The 21594-nt window shown below is 44.6% G+C and overlaps 1 protein-coding gene across 3 annotated transcripts in view; it reads left to right on the top strand.

Moving 5' to 3' along the window:
- GNAS (GNAS complex locus) overlaps nucleotides 1–21594 on the top strand; it is a 125818-nt gene that overhangs the window by 101719 nt on the left and 2505 nt on the right. For all 3 annotated transcript variants that reach the window (XM_018574636.1, XM_018574643.1, XM_018574650.1), the window contains 6 exons: nucleotides 13695–13749; nucleotides 14894–14967; nucleotides 18385–18460; nucleotides 19290–19308; nucleotides 20142–20226; nucleotides 20552–20682. In XM_018574636.1, the coding sequence (XP_018430138.1) occupies nucleotides 13695–13749; nucleotides 14894–14967; nucleotides 18385–18460; nucleotides 19290–19308; nucleotides 20142–20226; nucleotides 20552–20682 (440 nt within the window). The remainder of the gene's footprint in view (nucleotides 1–13694; nucleotides 13750–14893; nucleotides 14968–18384; nucleotides 18461–19289; nucleotides 19309–20141; nucleotides 20227–20551; nucleotides 20683–21594) is intronic.

The following is a 21594-nucleotide window of genomic DNA, read 5'->3' as shown; positions in this document are numbered from 1 at the left end:
AGAGAGAGAGAGAGAGAGAGAGAGAGAGAGAGAGAGATTTAGGCCTCATTTACACACAACGCAAGCAAAATTGTATATTGCGTAGATACGAGCGTCTATGCGCGTATATACGAGCGTATATGCGTGCACTATTTGCACTAATGCATCATTCCTAATGGAAATTATAATGAACTGTACGCAAACGTGTATGCGCGTAAAATACGCAGCGATACGCTGCCCGGACGCATCTCGGTTCCATCCTGTTTTAGCGCATTTATATACGCTACGCAAATATACGGCTCTATACGCGGCTATGTGTATGGAGCCATTTATTTGCATATGGTACTATACGCACGTGCGCGCCTATACGCGCGGCAGTGTGAATGAGGCCTTAGAGAGAGAGATTTAGAAGTCAAGTCAAACCTTTATTGCCTTTTTGTGATTGCAACAACCCTGGCAGTAGGTACCATTCTTCCTTACTGTGATTTATTTTAATACTTAGTGACTCTGAGGAAGCTGAGCCAAATCTCACAAAAATTGTGGTTTTGCAGTAACTTTTTTTTTTTTTTCTTCTTTGTCTTCGTGGAACTCTCCTGCCTATTGGCTCGCCCCTTGTCAAGTAAAAGAGCCATCACTGAGTTGCTTTCAGTGGATGTTTATATGCAGTAGTTGGGTTACCTTTCACTTTCAGTAATTGGATAATGATTCTTTAATTAGACACATGGAGAAGTTGCTTTGTGTGGCCTTTGCTTTGCTTTTTTTTTTTTGTTGCTTTGGTTTCGCCTAAATTGCCCATTGGCATAGCGCAGGAGAATGCTATTTTTGTGATCCTTAAATAGTAGACATTATAGTTATATATAATATATATAGTGTGTGTGTATATATATATATGTGTGTGTGTATATATATATATATATATATATATATATATATATATATATATATATATAATGTGTGTATATATGTATATATATACTCATACTCGGAGACCATAATATACAGGGTTACAGGTACGCCTAAGAGCAAAATCACACATGGAATAATGCACACGCACACACCTGCTCAAACATAAATGCACACACGCAATAGGTTGGACTTGATGGACTTACGTCTTTATTCAACCTCAAATACTATGTAATTATGTAACTATATATTTACATTTACACACACTCTTTTATTTTGAAAACATATGAAAGAGCACATAATCGAATAGCAGAAATATTTCAGTTTTACAAAGAAGGGAATTTTTCAAAATCTGGAGCAGATTTGCCTGGCAACCAATCAGCTTCTCTCTTCAGTTTGTTCAGTTAAGAATTGAAAATGAAAGAGAGAAGCTGATTGGTTGCCATGCAAATCTGCTCCAGATTTTGATAAATTCCCCCCAAATTGTTAGCGAAAATCGTAGAAGATCTGCAGCAACTTCCGCAAAGCAAAAATGACCTAGTGAACAAGAAGGAATTGGTTAATGCAGTCGCCATAAAAAATAGGCCGGATGGCTGAAGAGCCTTTAATTAAATATTATATCGGGACTAGTACAAAAGGAAATACACCGATAAAACGCATTTGATCCCTATAAGAGAGTGAAGAGGAATCGTGGAGTACTAAGAAAAGAAGACAGCAACTTGATAAGAGAGACTCAGACCCACAGCACAGGCCAGATACACTGGGGATCGGTTGCAAATAGTTGTCCCAGAAGGTTCTAGACATGGCCACTTGGGATATCATGGAAAGGAATACAGCACGAGAAAGGAAGAGGGGAATAGAACCCCACATCTCTGTAATTCAGGTGGTAGAAATTCCCCACAATGCGTGGTAATCAGGGGAGAGAGTTGACTCTGTCCAATAAAACTACGTATTCCAAAACTTTCTGATTTATCTCAAATCCTCTCAGTCCAATGTTGCACTGTAGGAGGGTCAGGGCACTGCCACAAGACTGGAATACATGCGTGAGCTGCATCATATGGATACTAACCATTCGTTTGTATGGTTATAATTGTTCAGCAGCAATTTCTGTTTACCTTTTTTTTATTTAGACAGTTGACCAAATATTTCTGTTGCCTTGGCAGATATTTTCTTTCAAAAAGATATTTGTTTGTTTTCTTCAGTTCATGCTCAAATAAGATCAAAGCAAAAATGAAGTATTTTTTTTCCCCCTGCCTGATCACTTCCTCTTTGATTAGACCTTTTGACCTAAAAACAAAAAATAAAGTGAAAATGATCAGAAAAATACCTACACGTACTTCGACTTCTTGTGAACATGTTCAAAATAAACGTGTGGAGAACCTGATTAATGTTTTGAGAGCAAAGTGTAGTCACCCAGGAGCATCACCAACATGCCATGGATTTTGACTCGAGTCAAAACTTTTTGTTTTCGTAGTTTTTGTAAAGACTTTGGAAAGGGTTAAAACCTTTGTCAGCTTTTTATTGCTGTTCCATTTCTAGAGACACAACTGGAATGAAACCTTTACCTTACCTTTAAAAGTTGTCACAGAAACAGTCCCCCCCCTTCCCTTCCCAAATTTATAGAAAAGAAAAAAAGTTTGGCTGTAGTTGGTCTTTCAGGGTGCCCTATATCCCCATTCACACTTATGCATTGTGTGAACGCACACTTTGGCGCACGTTCACGCAATGTGTCAAGAACATGCGCCGTGCTTTGCGGTGCCATTACTTGTTTTTGGCACCCCAAACGCAGCCGGTAAAGTGTATTTTTTTGCCCGCATGTCAAACTCGTGGTCAAAAAGAGTGGGATGCTCCCAGATGAAAATGCTGCATGAGGTTCTTTGCTGCGATTGTCGTGCGTGCGGCTGCCCATTGAAATTAATGGGCTGGTGCATGGTAATGGAGACAAAAGTGCACGCAAATGCGCATTCATGCACCACAAAGTGTGAAGGGGGACTTCTGCGTTTTAAATGTGGTCAGCCAGTCAACTCTCAAAACTGCTTACTTCCCCAAAACATTTAGCAGCGTGTGTCCCTACTGACGCCACCCAGCTCGATTCAAGGAGCAGAGTTGAGATTTGTTGGTCAAACACTGATCGCAGCTGGTCAGCCACAGTCTGTTTTGGGTGTACTGACCGCCGTAGGCAACGGTTAAATACAGTAGTCCACCAGGGAAGATTCGTATGAGGGATCTGTTAATTTATTACGTCAGGCTGAATAAAATAAATCTATACACTGAGTGGCCAGATTATTATGACCACCCTATTAGTACTTCGTTGGGCCACGAGATGACTTAGTTGGGCAGCCTTGTGACTCCACGAGATGTTGAAAGGTGATGCGAGGAATCTGACACGGCACTGTTGCCCTTCTGTTGTCTTGTACCAGTCTTGCCACTCTCCGTTCTGCCCTAACATTGACTAGTCGCTGACGGCCACAATTCGCACGTACAGACCCAGATTTGCGACTGACAGTCCGGTCTTTAAACACTTTAACAATGAGCCCCTCTTGAACATTTAACGAATTCTGCTGTTTTGCTGATACTCACTCCATGGCTCCGAGCGCCAACAATCATCCCACTTTGGCTGTTAAATTGCATTGTTTACCCAAATCTTCAGAAACAAATCACCTCTACTGTTGTGGTAAACAACCTGCTTCCCTATTTATAATGGTTTGGCCCTCTAGCAACTTCAGAGGGAAATTATAGCTAATTATAGCTAATTTGCCTACAAACCTCGGGTGGTTATAATAATCTGGCCACTCAGTGTATGTGTATGATATGATGAATATAAAGTAATGTGCTTTTTTTGTTTCCCTCTAGTGCTGGTCACATTTCTGTAGGTCTAGGGACTTGGCCACCAGATCTGTTAATCTGGACTCTTGCGCTTCCTTCCAACAGAGTGTAAGATGTCCCATCGCACACCAGACAGTTATCCCAATTCACAATACTCCAGTGGGTGCTGAAGTGACCTGCGGATGGCACCTCATAATCCTTAAGTAGAAGAGAGAGTCCCCAGCACACCAGGGGTCCACTTTTTTGTTCCGTCTTTATTGACGTCAGTTAAACATGGTATGACAGGCAAATGCAAAGTTTCAGAACCGCATGTGGTTGCTTCATCAGAAAATAGTTTTGCCTGATGGTTACCGCACGTAGCTCCAAAAATGTTGCATTTGCCTGTGCTACCATGTTTATCCGACGTCAATAAACACAGAGTCATAAAGTGGACCCCTGGGGTGCTGGTGACTATCGCTTCTACATTCCCTCCAACAGAGATCACATGCCTAGACTAATGTCAGTGACTAGCACTGAAAGAAGCCCAGAGCAGGTCTTTCTCCAGGAAGTAATGCATTTTCTGCCCTTCTGTTCATTTTTATTTATTCATTCCAGCAAAAATGTTTGCATGGTTCTGTAGTAACATCTGAGTGTAGATGTATTTTATGTACCCGTGTTGCGTGGTATGTTAATGGTTGGAGTACTCGGTGTTGTGTGTGATTGGTAGATATTCATAATGTGTCTACAAATCACAAAGTAAGGCTACAGATGTATAGGGGCAACCATTGCTGTCTTCAACAAGTAGGGTTACCATAACAGCCGGGCAAGTGGCATTTTCAGAAACACCACACACACACACATCACACACACACACACACACACACACACACACACACACACACACACACACACACTTTGCTCCAATCATTTAGCTGCCGTTAGAGGAATCCAAACTGTGTGGAATATAAAGCTGGAGACTATATCCCCTTTTTATTTTCAGTATCTTCTGTTAATATCCGATTAACCGATTAATCGAACTTAATAATCGGCTAACTAATCGATTTTGAAAATAATCGTTAGCTGCAGCTCTACAAAACATCCTGAAATGTTTATTTTTATCCATACAGGTCACCAAAATTTGGTAAAATTGTTTATTAAGGATGCTCTTCTTTACGTGTAGTCACATACAGTTCCAAGGCCTCCGTGGCTTTTGGGCCTTGTGATGCCTAGAGCTGTGGAGGCTGTGGGACGGGAGAGTGCCTCTGGAGCAGTGCAGAGTATTCCTAGATTGTATGAGACAGGCTAATACTCGCTTCCCATCCAGGGCCAGCGGGCCCCTCCTTCCAAACTGCTTGTGTAAACTGGGAGCAGCAGAGCTATTTTTAGCCCGGCTGCAGTAGAAGAAGGAGGGGGGTGGAGAAGGGTAGGCCTTGCTCACGGAGGAGGGCACATGAAAGGGTGGATCCAGCGCTTGCTGCACATGACGGGAGGTTCTGCTTTTCATGCTGAAGGGAAATGACTTTCATGTCATTAGATGTTTTCTTGTACTGCAGGATCCCAAGCCGAGCAAGACTTTGTGCGGACGTGGCCTGCTTCCTTGCATGTGGAATGTAGTCCCTTCTCCAGATGGCGCCGTTGGCTGCTGCTGGGGAAGGACAAGTCCCACCTAGCTGGAGGGGCACATTGTGTCTGTCTGGTGATGACCAGCTTGCAGTCTAAAGCCACATAGCAATCTGCCTTAAGCATGACTGTGATGTGTTCTATTCCAACAGTGTTTCTCATCTTTAAAGGATCAATGCACTTTCAGTAGTTAGAGGAAATCCCACCTCTGACAGCTACCTTCTTCATTGAAGGACTTTCCCTCTAGTTTTGGTCACAACTGTACAATTACAACTTTTCCCATACTTTGAGACCAGGACAAGGAATGTGGGGAAAATATCTAACGTTTCCACACTCCGTATATATGCTTCACAATCTCCCTTCTCTAAAATTAGCAATATAGCATCAAAATAGTGATTTTTTTATTTCTCAGTATTTCCGCTTTCAAACCCATAAAACTAGATATGACCCCTTTTTCTTTTTTTACTGTTTGTGCATATAGGAGATCATTACTTAGTATAATCAATACCAATATACATGATAATGAAACATAATAAACTCTATGGAAAAAATACAAAGAAAAAAGTAAAAGAAATCTGTAGGCTGCCATTTGCTGACCTCTTTCTGAATATGTTAGTTGCTTCTGTACACTGTCACTGATCCAGAATAACCATATAGCAAGTAAAGTCATTTGCCTACTTGTTCCTGAATAAGTGAACCTGTTGCTTTGCTCTGCTTGGGTTGATCACAAGTTAAGAGAACTATGAGGTAAGTGTTTTTCCCCCATAGTTCTCTTAAGGGTCACGGGAGGACATAAACTAGCATCCTCCCGTGATCCAAAGCTCAGTATATCGCGAGCTACAGCTCGTGGTATACTGAGACCGCCGCAGCCGGGACAGATCCCAACCATGCTGTCGAGATCCACCCAGCTGCGTGAATGACAGCTGGCTCTGCCCATCTAGAGCCAGAGCCAGCTGTACCCGCCCCCTCCCCTGTCTGTTCCTCCAGTCAGCGCTGATGGATCGGAGAGGGGGGAATCCCTGCGGTGAGCCGTGAGTGACGGTCACCGCTCTCTGCAGGGAGACTATCGAGAAGTGAGCGAGCGGCGGTATGCGTTCGCTCACTTCCCAATCTATTGAGCCGACGTGTGACAGTTTCTTTGTCACAGGTCGGCTCAAACTATGAGGCTGAGTGATTTTCACTCAACTCATAGTTCTCCTTTAACTTGAAAAACTAACTTAATAACTCAGCTCTGACAAATGCCATTTAATTCTACATGTGGACTGTAAAGGCACTTTCATTGGACAGGGGGTGACTGTTGGAGCTTAGCCGTGGTCCTAGATGTACAAGTCGTACCTCATCAGCCTCAAAGTGGTCATCGTTTCCTGGTACCCAATACACAACTACATCTGACTTGTGATATTATCAGTGGACGGTTGAATGTCTTATCCCCCTTTCATAGGTGGTGTTGTGAAAGATCTTCCAGCAATTGTCCATAGTTTGTTATAACTATTTCCATTAGCGGTGCACATAAATCACTTCCAAACACTGAACTGCCCATCAATGATGGGGTGTTTTCTTTTTAACATGCGCTCTGGTTCTGTGCTCCATCTTCCGCTATTAGCACATTTTAAGGCGTTGGCAACAGCAGCCCACATATTTTGCTTGCTACAGGTTTCTTTTATGCCATACATTGCTAAGATCAGCGATCAAATTTGTGGACTGCCTGGCACGACGTTGGTTTATATGGGCTTAATAAAAGCGCTAGAAATTGCCGTGACAATTCTCCCATCAACATCACAAGGGTCACAGGCCTGATAGATTTGTCCTCCCTTCATAGCCCAGCGGATCTGTCTCCCAGGGTTGCAGCATATTCAAATCTTGAGGTTGTTTTATTATTAGTCGCTTCTAGCTGTTCCTTTCTTATCCATAGGTGTCCCTGATGTATTATTTGAGCTTATGTATGCTCTTGGTGGTCGTGAACCTGAACAATGAACTTCTCCATTTGTTCAATATACCCATTGAAAGCATTTTCTGTTCAATCAGTGCAAAACCTGATAATCCTGCAAGAAACCCAGGACTCGCTAACTTCGTGTGCTCTGCCTCTGATGTACTGTTAGCAGTGTTCTAAATTCTCTGTCGACCAATGCACGTGGGGGAGTTGTTGTGTTGTCCTAAAACACTTCCCGTCCCAGTGTGACAACGCTGCCCTTCCATAGATAGTACAGTGAGTGAGCGTTGTCACTCTAGGGCAGAAAGTGTCCCTGGCAGGATCACCAGTGGAATAATAAAAGGAGACAGGCTGAAGAATACACATCAGATCCGATGTGACGGATACACATCAGCTTTGTGAGAGAACCCATAGATTTAGACACATGTTTTCTGAAGATTTTAGGGAGCCGGAGACCTAAACATGCATGCTGATTTCATCCGAGGAAGCATGCTCATGCACGGAGCCGATGTCCTGTCCTTGGCCTTACCTCTGAAGTACAGCAGCATTAGGCTGGGAATATCAGTCAGAGTTTTCTGGTCACGTAGTCCCCATAGACTGCAGTCGGGCCACATTGGGTAACGGTTGTTTAAAAATGCCGAACTCAAGACCGATATAAAAGACGCACATATAATGCAGCTCTGCGATTTTTATTAATCTCTCAGTAAATGTATTTTTTTTATTTTTAGTGACAGTACCTGAATTTGAGCTGGTATAGTCTACTGTGCATCAGAGTTGAAGAGTGGGAGAGAGAATCAAGTCATGTGTGCTGCAGTTGCAAGAAGCATACTAAAAAGAGGAGAGGGTAGGGAGATGAGCTCATTAGAGTGCTGCTTCTCCTTTCCCTGTCCAGTCACTGGAGAGTGGGAGGAGACCTATAAGTGAATCTGCAGAAACAAAAAATAAGGCCCCCATACCTGCTCAACAGGGCTGTGTTGTGGAGCAGCCAGGACTAGATGGACAGAAATACAAATCCTGTGGCAGGTAGTACAGCTCCGATTATATGCATCTCATCTGTGGATTTCGTTTTCTGTCTGGAGTTCTTCCCCCTCCAATTATTCTTTGAATTTAAAGTATTGGCAGATACAAATAGGTGTGCTGTCCATGGAAACTAAAACAAAACAGGAGTAAAACTTAAGGAGGGTAGGAATTGATGAAGCTGCATCCTTGAAAGAAATATTATTGCAAAAATGTTTGCGCCAAAGGCTGCCCATTTTTTCATCCTTAACACGCATAGAGCAGCGTTTCTCAACCCTTTTTGCAGTCCTAGCACCTTTTTAAAATTATGCAAAGTCTTAAGACACCCCAGTCTAAAATGTAGAAAACCACATGTGGTACCCACTCCCCCTCTACCAAAATGAATACCAAACCAGGAGTGACGGGTCTGGAATGGATTTTAAGGTGGAACTCGGGCAAAAAAAAAAAGCCAAGGGTGATGTGGCGTTTCCTCTTTCACATCAGAATCCCCCATTTTACATCGGAACCCCCTTATCAGGAGCTCCCTTCACATCAGAGCCCCCCTTATAGACCAGAATCCCGCCTTCACATCCGAGTCACCCGCGAATGCACCTTGGTTAAGGCTCCGTTCACATCATGGCGGTTCGGTTGTGCGGTTTCGTCCACGCTGACCTGCCAACATGAAAAACCCTATACATTCCTATGGGGAGCATTCATGCAATCATGAGGCCCAAACCGCCTGCTTCCCAAAATGCTCCCTCCGCTATTTTTTCACGCTGATCAGCATGTTTTCCATATAGTTTTCAATGGAAACACGATTTACAACGTCCTTTTAAACCTGCTGAAACGCATCCGCCCTGGTGTGAATTGGGCCTGAGAGAGGCTGCCCTAGAGAATGAAGGACGTGAACGATTCTGTTATCCGGTTGGTTAAGCAATGATCTTGTATCTGTAGGATTTCGTTGTATATTCCACGGGGACTAAGCAATCGGTAATGCTGGATTTTATCATTTAAAGTGATTGGGCCTCGATGGCTCCCCCCTCCTTCATAGACCACAGATCCAAGCTCACCCTATGCGACCATGCACATGAGCCGATCAGTCATATTCACAAAGGATCACTTGGTGACTGGATTGACGCATGTCTGTCTGCCTTCTTATGGCTATAGGTACCTCTTAGAAGGTATGCATACCCTCCAGCTCAGCTTTTGTGTGCAACTGCAATCGTTCAGGGCTGGTGCTGCCATTTCTTATGTACCATTCTAAGTTTCAAAGTTTGGTGTCTTCTTAAATTTCCCAACTTTGTAAGAAGTGCTGCTTCTGAATTTGTGCAGGGGCCTGCTGGAGCTCTCGTCACCCCTAATGACTGACTGGGAGGGAGGCTGCTCACATTTACACAAGTATAAAGAGTGTATTGTGGGTTTTGGAAAAGGGGGGGGGGGGAGCATTTAAATGATGTATCTTTGTTCTGCCGCCTGGCCCCGCTCCAGAGATCTCTCACAAGGTTTCGTGCTGACGAGCTATTTATAGTAATGTGGCCCCATTGTCATGGCAACAGAGCTGGAGGCCAGGGCGCGGGCAGCTATTTCTGGGCTGTTTGTAATGTAACACTGGGAAAGTTAGATTATCCTCTTGAACTAGTCCAACTTGAGATAACCGATCAGTGATTTTTCTCCTCCGCTCCATTGTGGCTGGTGCTCTTCTTCAATAACCTGTACAGCTGTTGGGTCTGTGCCCGGAGAGGAAGGTTTGCTCGAGAGCACCTCTAGGTGTTCCATTGCCTTCTGTGTGCCGGAGGCCCCCAGTCTATAACCAGCTTTGCCCCTCTGCCTCATTGTGGGAGGAATGTGTTTTACAGGCGATCAACGTGAATTCTGACATTTCTATTACCCTGGTGTGTTGGGTTATGTTTTACCAAGATGTTCTCAAATGCAACATTGATGAAGGTTTTCAGTTTATTCCATTGAAATGAATTATTTGCATTTTATGTATACCTAACGTTTACATAACATGCAAGTTAACATAATGCTGAGCCTGTATAGCAAGCACCCAGAGTTGCTACATTATACCTTAATACTATATAGCTCCTTCACCATGAAGCTCCTGAAGTTGCAACATTATAAGTTCATAATGTCTAGCTCCTTCCCAATGAAGCACCCTGGCTTGCCACATTGTACTTTCATATTGTCTAGCTCCTTCCTGTTAAAGCATCCCGAGTTGCCACATTGTGCCTTCATAGTGTCTAGTACCTTCATAGTGTCTAGTTCCTTCCTGAAAAAGCACCCCGAGTTGCCACATTGTGCCTTCATAGTGTCTAGTACCTTCATAGTGTCTAGTTCCTTCCTGAAAAAGCACCCCGAGTTGCCACATTGTGCCTTCATAGTGTCTAGTACCTTCATAGTGTCTAGTTCCTTCCTGAAAAAGCACCCCGAGTTGCCACATTGTGCCTTCATAGTGTCTAGTACCTTCATAGTGTCTAGTTCCTTCCTGATAAAGCACCCGAGTTGCCACATTGTACCTTCATAGTGTCTAGTACCTTCATAGTGTCTAGTTCCTTCCTGATAAAGCACCCGAGTTGCCACATTGTGCCTTCATAGTGTCTAGTACCTTCACAGTGTCTAGTTCCTTCCTGAAAAAGCACCCCGAGTTGCCACATTGTACCTTCATAGTGCCTAGTACCTTCATAGTGTCTAGTTCCTTCCTGAAAAAGCACCCCGAGTTGCCACATTGTGCCTTCATAGTGTCTAGTACCTTCACAGTGTCTAGTTCCTTCCTGAAAAAGCACCCCGAGTTGCCACATTGTGCCTTCATAGTGTCTAGTACCTTCATAGTGTCTAGTTCCTTCCTGATAAAGCACCCGAGTTGCCACATTGTACCTTCATAGTGTCTAGTACCTTCATAGTGTCTAGTTCCTTCCTGATCAAGCATCCCGAGTTGCCACATTGTACCTTCATAGTGTCTAGTTCCTTCCTGATAAAGCATCCCGAGTTGCCATATTGTACCTTCATTGTGTCTAGTACCTTCATAGTGTCTAGTTCCTTCCTGATAAAGCATCCCGAGTTGCCATATTGTACCTTCATTGTGTCTAGTACCTTCATAGTGTCTAGTTCCTTCCTGATAAAGCACCCGAGTTGCCACATTGAACCTTCATAGTGTCTAGTACCTTCATAGTGTCTAGTTCCTTCCTGATAAAGCACCCCGAGTTGCCACATTGTACCTTCATAGTGTCTAGTTCCTTCCTGATCAAGCATCCCGAGTTGCCACATTGTACCTTCATCGTGTCTAGCTCCTTCCCGATGAAGCATCCCGAGTTGCGACATTGTACCTTCATCATGTCTAGCTCCTTCCCGATTAAGCATCCTGAGTTGCCACATTGTACATTCATAGTCTCTAGCTTCTTCCCAATGAAGCACCCCGACTTTCCTCATTGTACTTTCATCGTGTCTAGCTCCTTCCTGAGAAAGCACCCCAAGTTGCCACATTGTACATTCATAGTGGCTAACTCTTTCCCAGTAAAGCATCCTGCATTGCCACATTGTACCTTCATGGTATGGGACACACATGGGCACTTTCCTCTCTAGGACTGAACATGGGCAGCATTGCGAAAGGTGGATGTGGCATTATAGGGTGTCTGTTACAGTCAGCGTTACTTTGCTGCCTGCTAATGTATTAGGTGTATGGTTTAGTTAGCGTACCTGGAAAAGTATGAATATTTTTAGCTATTTTAGTGGCTTAGTTCAATGCATTCCTGCTGCATTCATGTGCTGTTATACTCCCAGTATACACGTTCCGAAATCAGAGATTCAAGTCCTTGAATACAGGTCGCATTGTTTTGTCTAACTTGCAGCTATGAGTTGGTAGGAAAGTCACGTGCAGTACTTACCTTTACTGCTACCTGCAGTATGCTGAGAAACCGTCCCCGGGAGTGTCGATGTCCTTGGGTCTCTTGCTTAGCTCACTGGAGGTCAGCTGGTGGAATCAGTCAGAGCTGCATGATACAGTTTATGTATTTGTTAATGTGCTGAGAGGAGTATGCAGGTTGCTGTACTGATGTATGAATGTGGCGCCATTAGTTTGAGCCACTGATGTGAAACAAGCACGCTCCAAGTGAATTTTGACCCTTTGGCCTGCACATTTGTTCAGGTCAGTGATTTAGAAAGCATTGAAGCCATTGGCTAACAAAATGGCTGCAAAGCTATATATAGTGTACTGGAACACTGAGGCGCCCACGTACCTGTAACAGCCTCCTAAACCGTGCACTTTCGGCCATATCCAGGGTCTGTTGTGAAAGACAGGGCTTCAGTATTTCCTGATGGTGCCAAAACTTGTCCTCCTCTTCCTGCCTCATGCACATTCCTATCATCATAGCAATGGGCCAATAAGAATTTGTGAGCTTTGACACTTTTGCACATCAAAGCAGCCTTGAATTTACACATAATGTTAAGGACATGGAGGCTGCTGCACAAATGTACACTTTATATCTATAGCATGTTTGATTAGTAGGGTGGGGAAAGGTTAGCATCTCCCTCTGGTTGCTATTGCTCCGTGTCTTCCTATCTTGGTGACATCTGAGCCTTTGCATTTCTTCTGTTACCAGCACAGAAAGTTGAGGCACATCTTCCTAGAGAGAAGGTTCTTTTAAATGATGGTATTGGTAGTTGGCCATCTGAAACAATTCTGTATAAACTGATAACTCCCTCCCAGATTGCTGATTGAACAGGTATGAGGTACCCACATTGTGTTTAGGTCATTCTGTTGGTCTCCTCACCTGTTGGCCTGTTGGTAAAAAACCCTTATTGGCTCTATGGTATTTTGTCTCCTCCCAATGTGAATGTAGCCATGAAAAGGATCAAAAGGACTTTTCAAAAACAAATACTATTGATTTTTTTTTTTAAGAATTACAATTTGTTAGATCCATTGTTATACATTTGTACCCTACAGATGTATAACAATTTACAGCAAAGACCCCTGGTGTCTCCATTACTGGTAGTGCCCTGAATCCCAGGCTGCCATCCGTTTCCATCTTGATTTATGTTGATGGGTGGCCAGTCTGCTACCAGTTCAACCAAAAAATGTCTGTGCCAAGTCTTAGACTGTGACGTTAAAATGTCTCTAGCTATATGAGTTAAGTGTGTACATTGGATACAGTTTTATGTAACCTCTTGTCACAATTTATTCACAAATCCTTGCTGGAACAAAATCTGTCCTTGCTGGAACAAAACATTGTCTGGTTTCATCTTTCTAATGAAACTTTGCAAAACTTTATGGTTGCTCTAGGCAACAGCTCCATCAGTTCTGCATACTTTAACTAAAAAGGTTTGGCTGCAAAGGCTGAAAACTTAATGTATTGTTTAAATAGTTTTCACTGTTTAAAATGTTGTATGATTGTGTTTAATAGCTTGTACTGGCTATTAATAAAGAGTCGACTGACTGCTAAGCTCACCTTTTTTTTTGTCTGCCCAGTTTTCTAGATAAAATCGACATTGTGCAACAGAATGACTACACACCCTCTGACCAGGTGAGTGCACCCCCTGTACACCAGATTTAATCTGCTTGTATGTTAAATCAACTTTTCTCTTATCTATGCCATTTTATTTTTTTGTTTTGGGTGCATGATGCAAGGTTTGATTCCCTGTCAAGCCTTCGCAGCAGTCTGATGTTGGCTGTGAACACGTCCAATTCTAATGCCACTGACCACTTGAACATTTGTTGTATGGAGAGAGCGATTTATAACAGTCAGCTTGAATTTTTCAATCCGTTTGATCACTTTCATAGAATCTGTCAAAATGGTAGTAGAGAATGATTCATGGGTAGGTTTCATAAGCATGGAGAAATCAATGGTTTCACAGAACAGTCAGATCAGTCAATTCTAGCCAGCATTAAACTCTTTTGGAAAGATCTAATCACCCATCCCTGACACAATCTTGACAGGCTGAGAGGTTGACTTGAAGTACCTGCAACCTTAAAGGAACAATTGCCTGATCCATTGGTAGAAAGGTTGTGTGCAGTTTAGCCGCCAGATTAACTCTGCACAGTTAGCTGCCTTCTACTGTCTTATAGCCACCTTTACAGCTGGGATGCTGGGGGTCGCAAATCTTCAGGTAAACCTTCTATTCCCATGCAGAATCCACATGGGCACACAAACAACTGTTGCTGGTGACAATGGATGTCCATTCTCTAAACCAAGCTAAACCGAGCTATGTGGTGAGGGAAGATTGTGCTGCTGGAGTTGCGGACAGCGGTTGGGAGCAAAAACAGACAGCGCTATGGTTCCCCTGATTCCCTCTGGTGGCACAATCATCAGCGCTGTCACAAGCTCCCCAGAAGTACCAGATATTTCCTTTGCTCAAGATGGCTGAACGGAATGGTGGAAGAGCAAAGGAAAGTAGGAGGAGGGGGCAATTTAAAAACAATAACACTGTTATTTTGACCTGCACGGTCTTGCTTTAAATGCAGTTTCTATGCATTTGCCTGTTTTTTTCGTTTTTTTTCTTTAGTAGTTACTTGCATTGCTTTGGTAGATCATATGGTTTTAGTATTTTGGTTCGGATGGCATTAGAATGCTGTAAACTCTTTGTTATCTCCTTTCTAAGAGACAATGCATTGTGCTCTCAATATTCCTACTAATCTAGTACTTATTTTTCCTATTCTTTTCCTTCTAGGACTTGCTACGGTGCAGAGTCCTGACATCAGGAATATTTGAAACAAAGTTTCAAGTTGACAAAGTGAACTTTCAGTAAGTAACACTCCTTGTTATATGTTCAATCCAGTATTATAGGAAATGAGAACTGTGCATAAGTATCATAAGGCCTTGTTCACACCAAGCGCAGAGCAGATCAGTTGCAGACCGGATCAAAACTGCCTCCAATGTATTCCAATGGCATTTTTTGCTCCAGTTCACATCACAGCTTGCAGTTCCAGAGCAGGTGAAAAAACTGAAGCAGGCCCTATTTTACCTGCTCTTGATCTGAAAACGCATCAAAAACACATGCAAATGCCTGGAACGCACTGAAAGCCCATTTTAAACTTTTTTTTAAAAACGCATCTAAAAGACTAGCGTGCATGTGCAGAAACCTGACCGGATCTGCTCTGCATTTGGTGTGAACAAGGCCTAAGGGCTCTTAGCAGAGCCACTTTTCGTTCAGGCTGATGGCTGAATAAAAAAAAAATGGAATGAATTTTCCCTGCTAGATAATGTATTCAGCAGCCCTTATTGGATACAGGCACTGGTTGGCTGAACATTTTCAGACCAGCATCTTTGACAAAGTCAAACTTTTGAAAAATCGAGTTTTGTGCAGTGGTGCCAACAGGGCCACTCACAATTAGAGTTTTGCCTTGCAGCACTGGAGGTCCCTGGTTCGAATCCCGGCCAGGTCACTATCTGCAATGAGTTTGCATGTTCTCCCTGTGCTTGCGTGGGTTTCCTCCGGGTACTCCGGTTTCCTCCCACACTCCAAAGACATGCTTGAAAATTGGCTCCTGTCTAAATTGTCCCTGTATGTATGCATGTGATATAGCAGGGGTGCCCACAATTTTTGTGTTAAGATCTACTTTTCAAATGGCGAGCTACACGGGATCTACCAAGGAAAAAAACTCCTTCGCTCTCTCTCTCTCCCGGCTGGCTCTCCTCGCTCTCTCTCCCGGCTGGCTCTCCTCGCTCTCTCTCCCGGCTGGCTCTCCTCGCTCTCTCTCCCGGCTGGCTCTCCTCGCTCTCTCTCCCGGCTGGCTCTCCTCGCTCTCTCTCCCGGCTGGCTCTCCTCGCTCTCTCTCCCGGCTGGCTCTCCTCGCTCTCTCTCCCGGCTGGCTCTCCTCGCTCTCTCTCCCGGCTGGCTCTCCTCGCTCTCTCTCCCGGCTGGCTCTCCTCGCTCTCTCTCCCGGCTGGCTCTCCTCGCTCTCTCTCCCGGCTGGCTCTCCTCGCTCTCTCTCCCGGCTGGCTCTCCTCGCTCTCTCTCCCGGCTGGCTCTCCTCGCTCTCTCTCCCGGCTGGCTCTCCTCGCTCTCTCTCCCGGCTGGCTCTCCTCGCTCTCTCTCCCGGCTGGCTCTCCTCGCTCTCTCTCCCGGCTGGCTCTCCTCGCTCTCTCTCCCGGCTGGCTCTCCTCGCTCTCTCTCCCGGCTGGCTCTCCTCGCTCTCTCTCCCGGCTGGCTCTCCTCGCTCTCTCTCCCGGCTGGCTCTCCTCGCTCTCTCTCCCGGCTGGCTCTCCTCGCTCTCTCTCCCGGCTGGCTCTCCTCGCTCTCTCTCCCGGCTGGCTCTCCTCGCTCTCTCTCCCGGCTGGCTCTCCTCGCTCTCTCTCCCGGCTGGCTCTCCTCGCTCTCTCTCCCGGCTGGCTCTCCTCGCTCTCTCTCCCGGCTGGCTCTCCTCGCTCTCTCTCCCGGCTGGCTCTCCTCGCTCTCTCTCCCGGCTGGCTCTCCTCGCTCTCTCTCCCGGCTGGCTCTCCTCGCTCTCTCTCCCGGCTGGCTCTCCTCGCTCTCTCTCCCGGCTGGCTCTCCTCGCTCTCTCTCCCGGCTGGCTCTCCTCGCTCTCTCTCCCGGCTGGCTCTCCTCGCTCTCTCTCCCGGCTGGCTCTCCTCGCTCTCTCTCCCGGCTGGCTCTCCTCGCTCTCTCTCCCGGCTGGCTCTCCTCGCTCTCTCTCCCGGCTGGCTCTCCTCGCTCTCTCTCCCGGCTGGCTCTCCTCGCTCTCTCTCCCGGCTGGCTCTCCTCGCTCTCTCTCCCGGCTGGCTCTCCTCGCTCTCTCTCCCGGCTGGCTCTCCTCGCTCTCTCTCCCGGCTGGCTCTCCTCGCTCTCTCTCCCGGCTGGCTCTCCTCGCTCTCTCTCCCGGCTGGCTCTCCTCGCTCTCTCTCCCGGCTGGCTCTCCTCGCTCTCTCTCCCGGCTGGCTCTCCTCGCTCTCTCTCCCGGCTGGCTCTCCTCGCTCTCTCTCCCGGCTGGCTCTCCTCGCTCTCTCTCCCGGCTGGCTCTCCTCGCTCTCTCTCCCGGCTGGCTCTCCTCGCTCTCTCTCCCGGCTGGCTCTCCTCGCTCTCTCTCCCGGCTGGCTCTCCTCGCTCTCTCTCCCGGCTGGCTCTCCTCGCTCTCTCTCCCGGCTGGCTCTCCTCGCTCTCTCTCCCGGCTGGCTCTCCTCGCTCTCTCTCCCGGCTGGCTCTCCTCGCTCTCTCTCCCGGCTGGCTCTCCTCGCTCTCTCTCCCGGCTGGCTCTCCTCGCTCTCTCTCCCGGCTGGCTCTCCTCGCTCTCTCTCCCGGCTGGCTCTCCTCGCTCTCTCTCCCGGCTGGCTCTCCTCGCTCTCTTTCCCGGCTGGCTCTCCTCTCTCTCCCCTGGCTGTCTCTCCCGGCTCACCTTGCTGTATTTTGCAACAGGCTGTGTAAACTAATATTCTTTGATGTAATACATAGCACTACAACCACCAGAATCCACCAGAAAGTGTCAGGGAGCTGGGCTCAGCAGACTCAGGGTAATAGGTAATAATGTGTGCACAGCTAAAGAAATATACCAAAATGGAAAAAAGGGACCACCATTCACACCCTTCGTGATCTACCAGGATCAGCTTTGAGAGCTACTGGTAGATCACGATCTACTTAATGGGCACCCCTGTGATATAGGGACCTTGGATTGTAAGCTCCTTGAGGGCAGGGACTGAAAGTGAATGTACACTCTGTAAAAGCGCTGCGTAGATTGTCGGCGCTATATAAATACCTGGAATGAATGAATGGCCTGTTCATCAGCAACCAGATTTAATTTGCTCCATGTATGGCCAGCTGGGTCATAATAAAGAGAGTTATGTTGCACTGGAGTTACTTCCTACATTTCAACCTCTGACAAGCCACATCTTTCGTATCTGATCTATTCGATCTTTGCCTGTTCAAGCATGAGAGCTTTCAGGAATAAAATGGCATTAGGAAGATGACCATGGACTTCAGAGCCTGTGCCTGTTTAAGCTTCTTGTCACTTCTCCCCCATCCCACACATAAGCTTACAGAGCAAACATTGCAACTGTAAAACAGGTTACAACTTTCAACTGCTGTGCAACTCTTATTTCAAGGAGGTACACTAACCCAAGTTTGTTTTGATTTAGTTGATCTCTGGACTTGAGCATATAAGTGAACTGGAAGGGTATTTTACATATTTGCCTGAAATTCTTCTTTAACTGTTTTCATTTTTCCTGCAGCATGTTTGATGTCGGGGGTCAGCGTGATGAGCGCAGAAAATGGATTCAGTGCTTTAATGGTAAGTTATCCATCATTGCTTCTTATACAAAAACCAAAGCTATGATGTTGGATATCTTTCACGTAGAGTTTACAAGTGCACATTTTGACTTATTACTATGAGGTTTACTTGAAGTTGTTTTTGTCTTTTTGTATTTTTTGTAATATTTGCTTGCTATTTGAAAGATATAAAATTAAATCAGTAGAATTCTAGGTGCTGTCTGTAGTTGCCTTTTCAGACAGGGCAGGTCCACATCTTTCGCTGAATGGCTGCTGGGCAAAAATCAATCAAGATTGGTCAGTCACGGTCTGTTGGCAGGTCTTTGTCCATAGACATGTATTGGCATAACAGGAACCATAAACATCAAGCACCGTGCACCACTATTATTGATATAGCATAAAGTATAGTACATCGTGAACAGCTATGGCTTACGTTATTCATTTGTTTCAAAGGTAATTCATTTTTATGCACATATAGCAGTGGTGTGTGTGTGTGTGTATTCTTCATCAGATGTGTTGCCATGGGATACAGCACAGATCTTTTGTGAGCTGGGTGAGGTTGAATCCCATAGCAAGAGATGTAAATAGGTCCGACCCTTTTTTCTACAAGAGTGATACAGAGGAATGGTTGGAAAAGAAGCCAGTGTATATGTAGTAAGAAAGGAAGGGTTGTACTTACTAGTAAGCTAAATTCATATGCAGGGCCTGTAAAATGTATTCACCCCTGAAGAAGTTATATCGAATTTTCATAGCAGATTGAATCACAGTGGTCATTACAGATGCAAGTTGAGCTGCAGTTTCAGCTCTGAGTGTCAATGGGCCTCTGTCAGCTTTTCACTACAAATGTTTCCCATTTACTTTTGCAAAGCTGCTTTTGGCTCTGTCAGGTTGTATTGGGATCATAAGTGAACAGCCCTTTCAAGTCCAGCCACAAATTAAAATCTGAACTTTGACATGGCCATTCCAGAGCATTAACATTTGTTTTTATGAGCCATTTTTGTGTAGTGTTGGCTTCACCCTTGGAGCTGTTGTTCTGTTACAAGACAATCCTCTCGCAAGTCTCAGGTTTCTTGCAGACTACATCGGGTTTTCCTCCATGATTACGCTGCGGTTTCTTTATTCTACCATGACAAGCCTTTTTAGGGCCTGCTGCAGAGAAGCATTAAAGCATAATGCTGCCACCATCATGCTTCACAGTGGGGATGAAGCTTTTATGACTGTGCCCCATTTGGTTTATGTCAAGCATGTTTAGTCTATCTGATGGCCAAAAGGATCAGCTGTGGTCTTATCAGACCATAGAATCCTGGCAAACTGTAAAGGGGATGTCATGTAAGTTATAATAATGAATAATGAGGCACTAGTGAACCACCTGGCCAATATTTGTATGCATAATCACTCCAGTCTCACCAAATTGAGCTGTTAACTCTTTCAGGGTTGTCATAGGACTCTGTGGCTCCCCTTACAAGTCTGCTCCTTGCACCGTCAATGTAATTAAGTCACTTTGCAGAGATCTATTTACACTTTCACATGAAAGAGTCCATGTCTCTTGACCAATGAAACAAAATGATATCCGCTGTGGAACGTTGTTCCAAATGTGTTGACGAGCACTGATTTAGGAGTCTTTGGAATATGAGGTCATCCGAGGCACCTACTGTATATGACAAACTTGTTTAAGACCTTTGCAAGTCGACTGTGATGTTTTAAAACATTTTAATCAGAGTTAAAAATATGGTGATCCGAGAGGACAATCAGACCAACAGACTCCAGGAAGCACTAAACCTCTTCAAAAGCATCTGGAACAATAGGTACATACGCGTCATTTATTTACAATTATAATTTTTTAGGAGTTTCTCTACAGATGACTTGATTGCCCGCATCGGAACGTGCGGTACCTCAATGCCGTGCGTTCCAATGCGGTGCGACTTGGGTCGCGACTTCATGACCAAGGACAAATGTGGGTCCTGAGGTTACACAGGTTGAGAACCACTGCTCTAGAAGATCTCTCTACAGATCACATCCTCCAGAAGTGTGAATGGGAAGGAGATACGTCTCTTTGTGTGTATGTGCTCTGTTTTGATTGGATTGCTGCTTCAGTGTTATGAGAAATCAAATTTTTTTTGTGCATTGTAGATGGCTACGGACAATTTCAGTCATTCTCTTCTTGAATAAACAAGATCTCCTTGCTGAGAAGGTTTTGGCTGGGAAATCGAAAATCGAGGACTACTTTCCAGAGTTTGCTCGTTACACCACCCCAGATGATGGTATGGGTTTATCTGTGCTGTTGCTGAACTATAGAAATGGTTTTGGTATAATGATGGGTGGGTGAAGTTTAACAGGTTTACTTCAGAACTACTTCTCTCCCCATACAAGTCAATAGGAATACAAAAGCAGCAGCTTAATGCAGCTTAGGATGTGAACTGCAGGTCATAGGCACCTGTCTATGATCTTTACATGATTTTAGAAGCATCTCAAACGGATCTTAAATGCAAGTGGAATGGACCTAAAAGTGAGCTACATTTGCCTATCGACACAATCCATTATAATACCTAGAAAGAATCCTATTCAAAAAAATTCAAGTTCAATTAACAAAAAACATTTGTAAAGATACCCCTAGACCCATGTACACGCACAGGCAAATGCACATATTGGGTGCACGCACATACTGGGCATCACACCATGGACTGAGAGCAATCATTTTAGGGCCATCACTCACTGATAACTCATGACCCATAAGTGCTTTTAAAGCGTCCCTTCTGGTCAGTTTTGGTTACTTTATTTTTTTGCCATTTCATGGGCCGGCACAATTATGAAGCTTTGCGTATTTGGTATCTTTTTAATCAATGCAACCTCATTATATTTTATCAAAAAATATGGAATGTAATGTGTTTTTGTTTAGTTTTTTTTGCTGAAAATAGAGATTTGATAAACAATAGCTCAAGTATTCTGTGATATAAGAAATTGCTGCTACTACCTTTTTATTCTAGAAGGCCTTTGCTTTCAGAACAATGTTTTGAGTGAACGTTCATTACGTAAAAATGTGCATTTTCAGTATGTGTGCACAAAATTAGCAAATTGTAGCAAAAGGAGTAAAAAATAAACGTTTTAAAATGTAGTATTTAGTGGGGTCTTACACATTTAAACATACATGTAGGAAACTTCTGTGATATGTCAGT

This window comes from Nanorana parkeri, unplaced genomic scaffold (assembly GCF_000935625.1).
Source record: "Nanorana parkeri isolate BGI_ZX_2015 unplaced genomic scaffold, ASM93562v1 scaffold50, whole genome shotgun sequence".
Classification (NCBI taxonomy): Eukaryota; Metazoa; Chordata; class Amphibia; order Anura; family Dicroglossidae; genus Nanorana; species Nanorana parkeri.
This window is presented reverse-complemented; position numbering and strand designations above follow the sequence as displayed.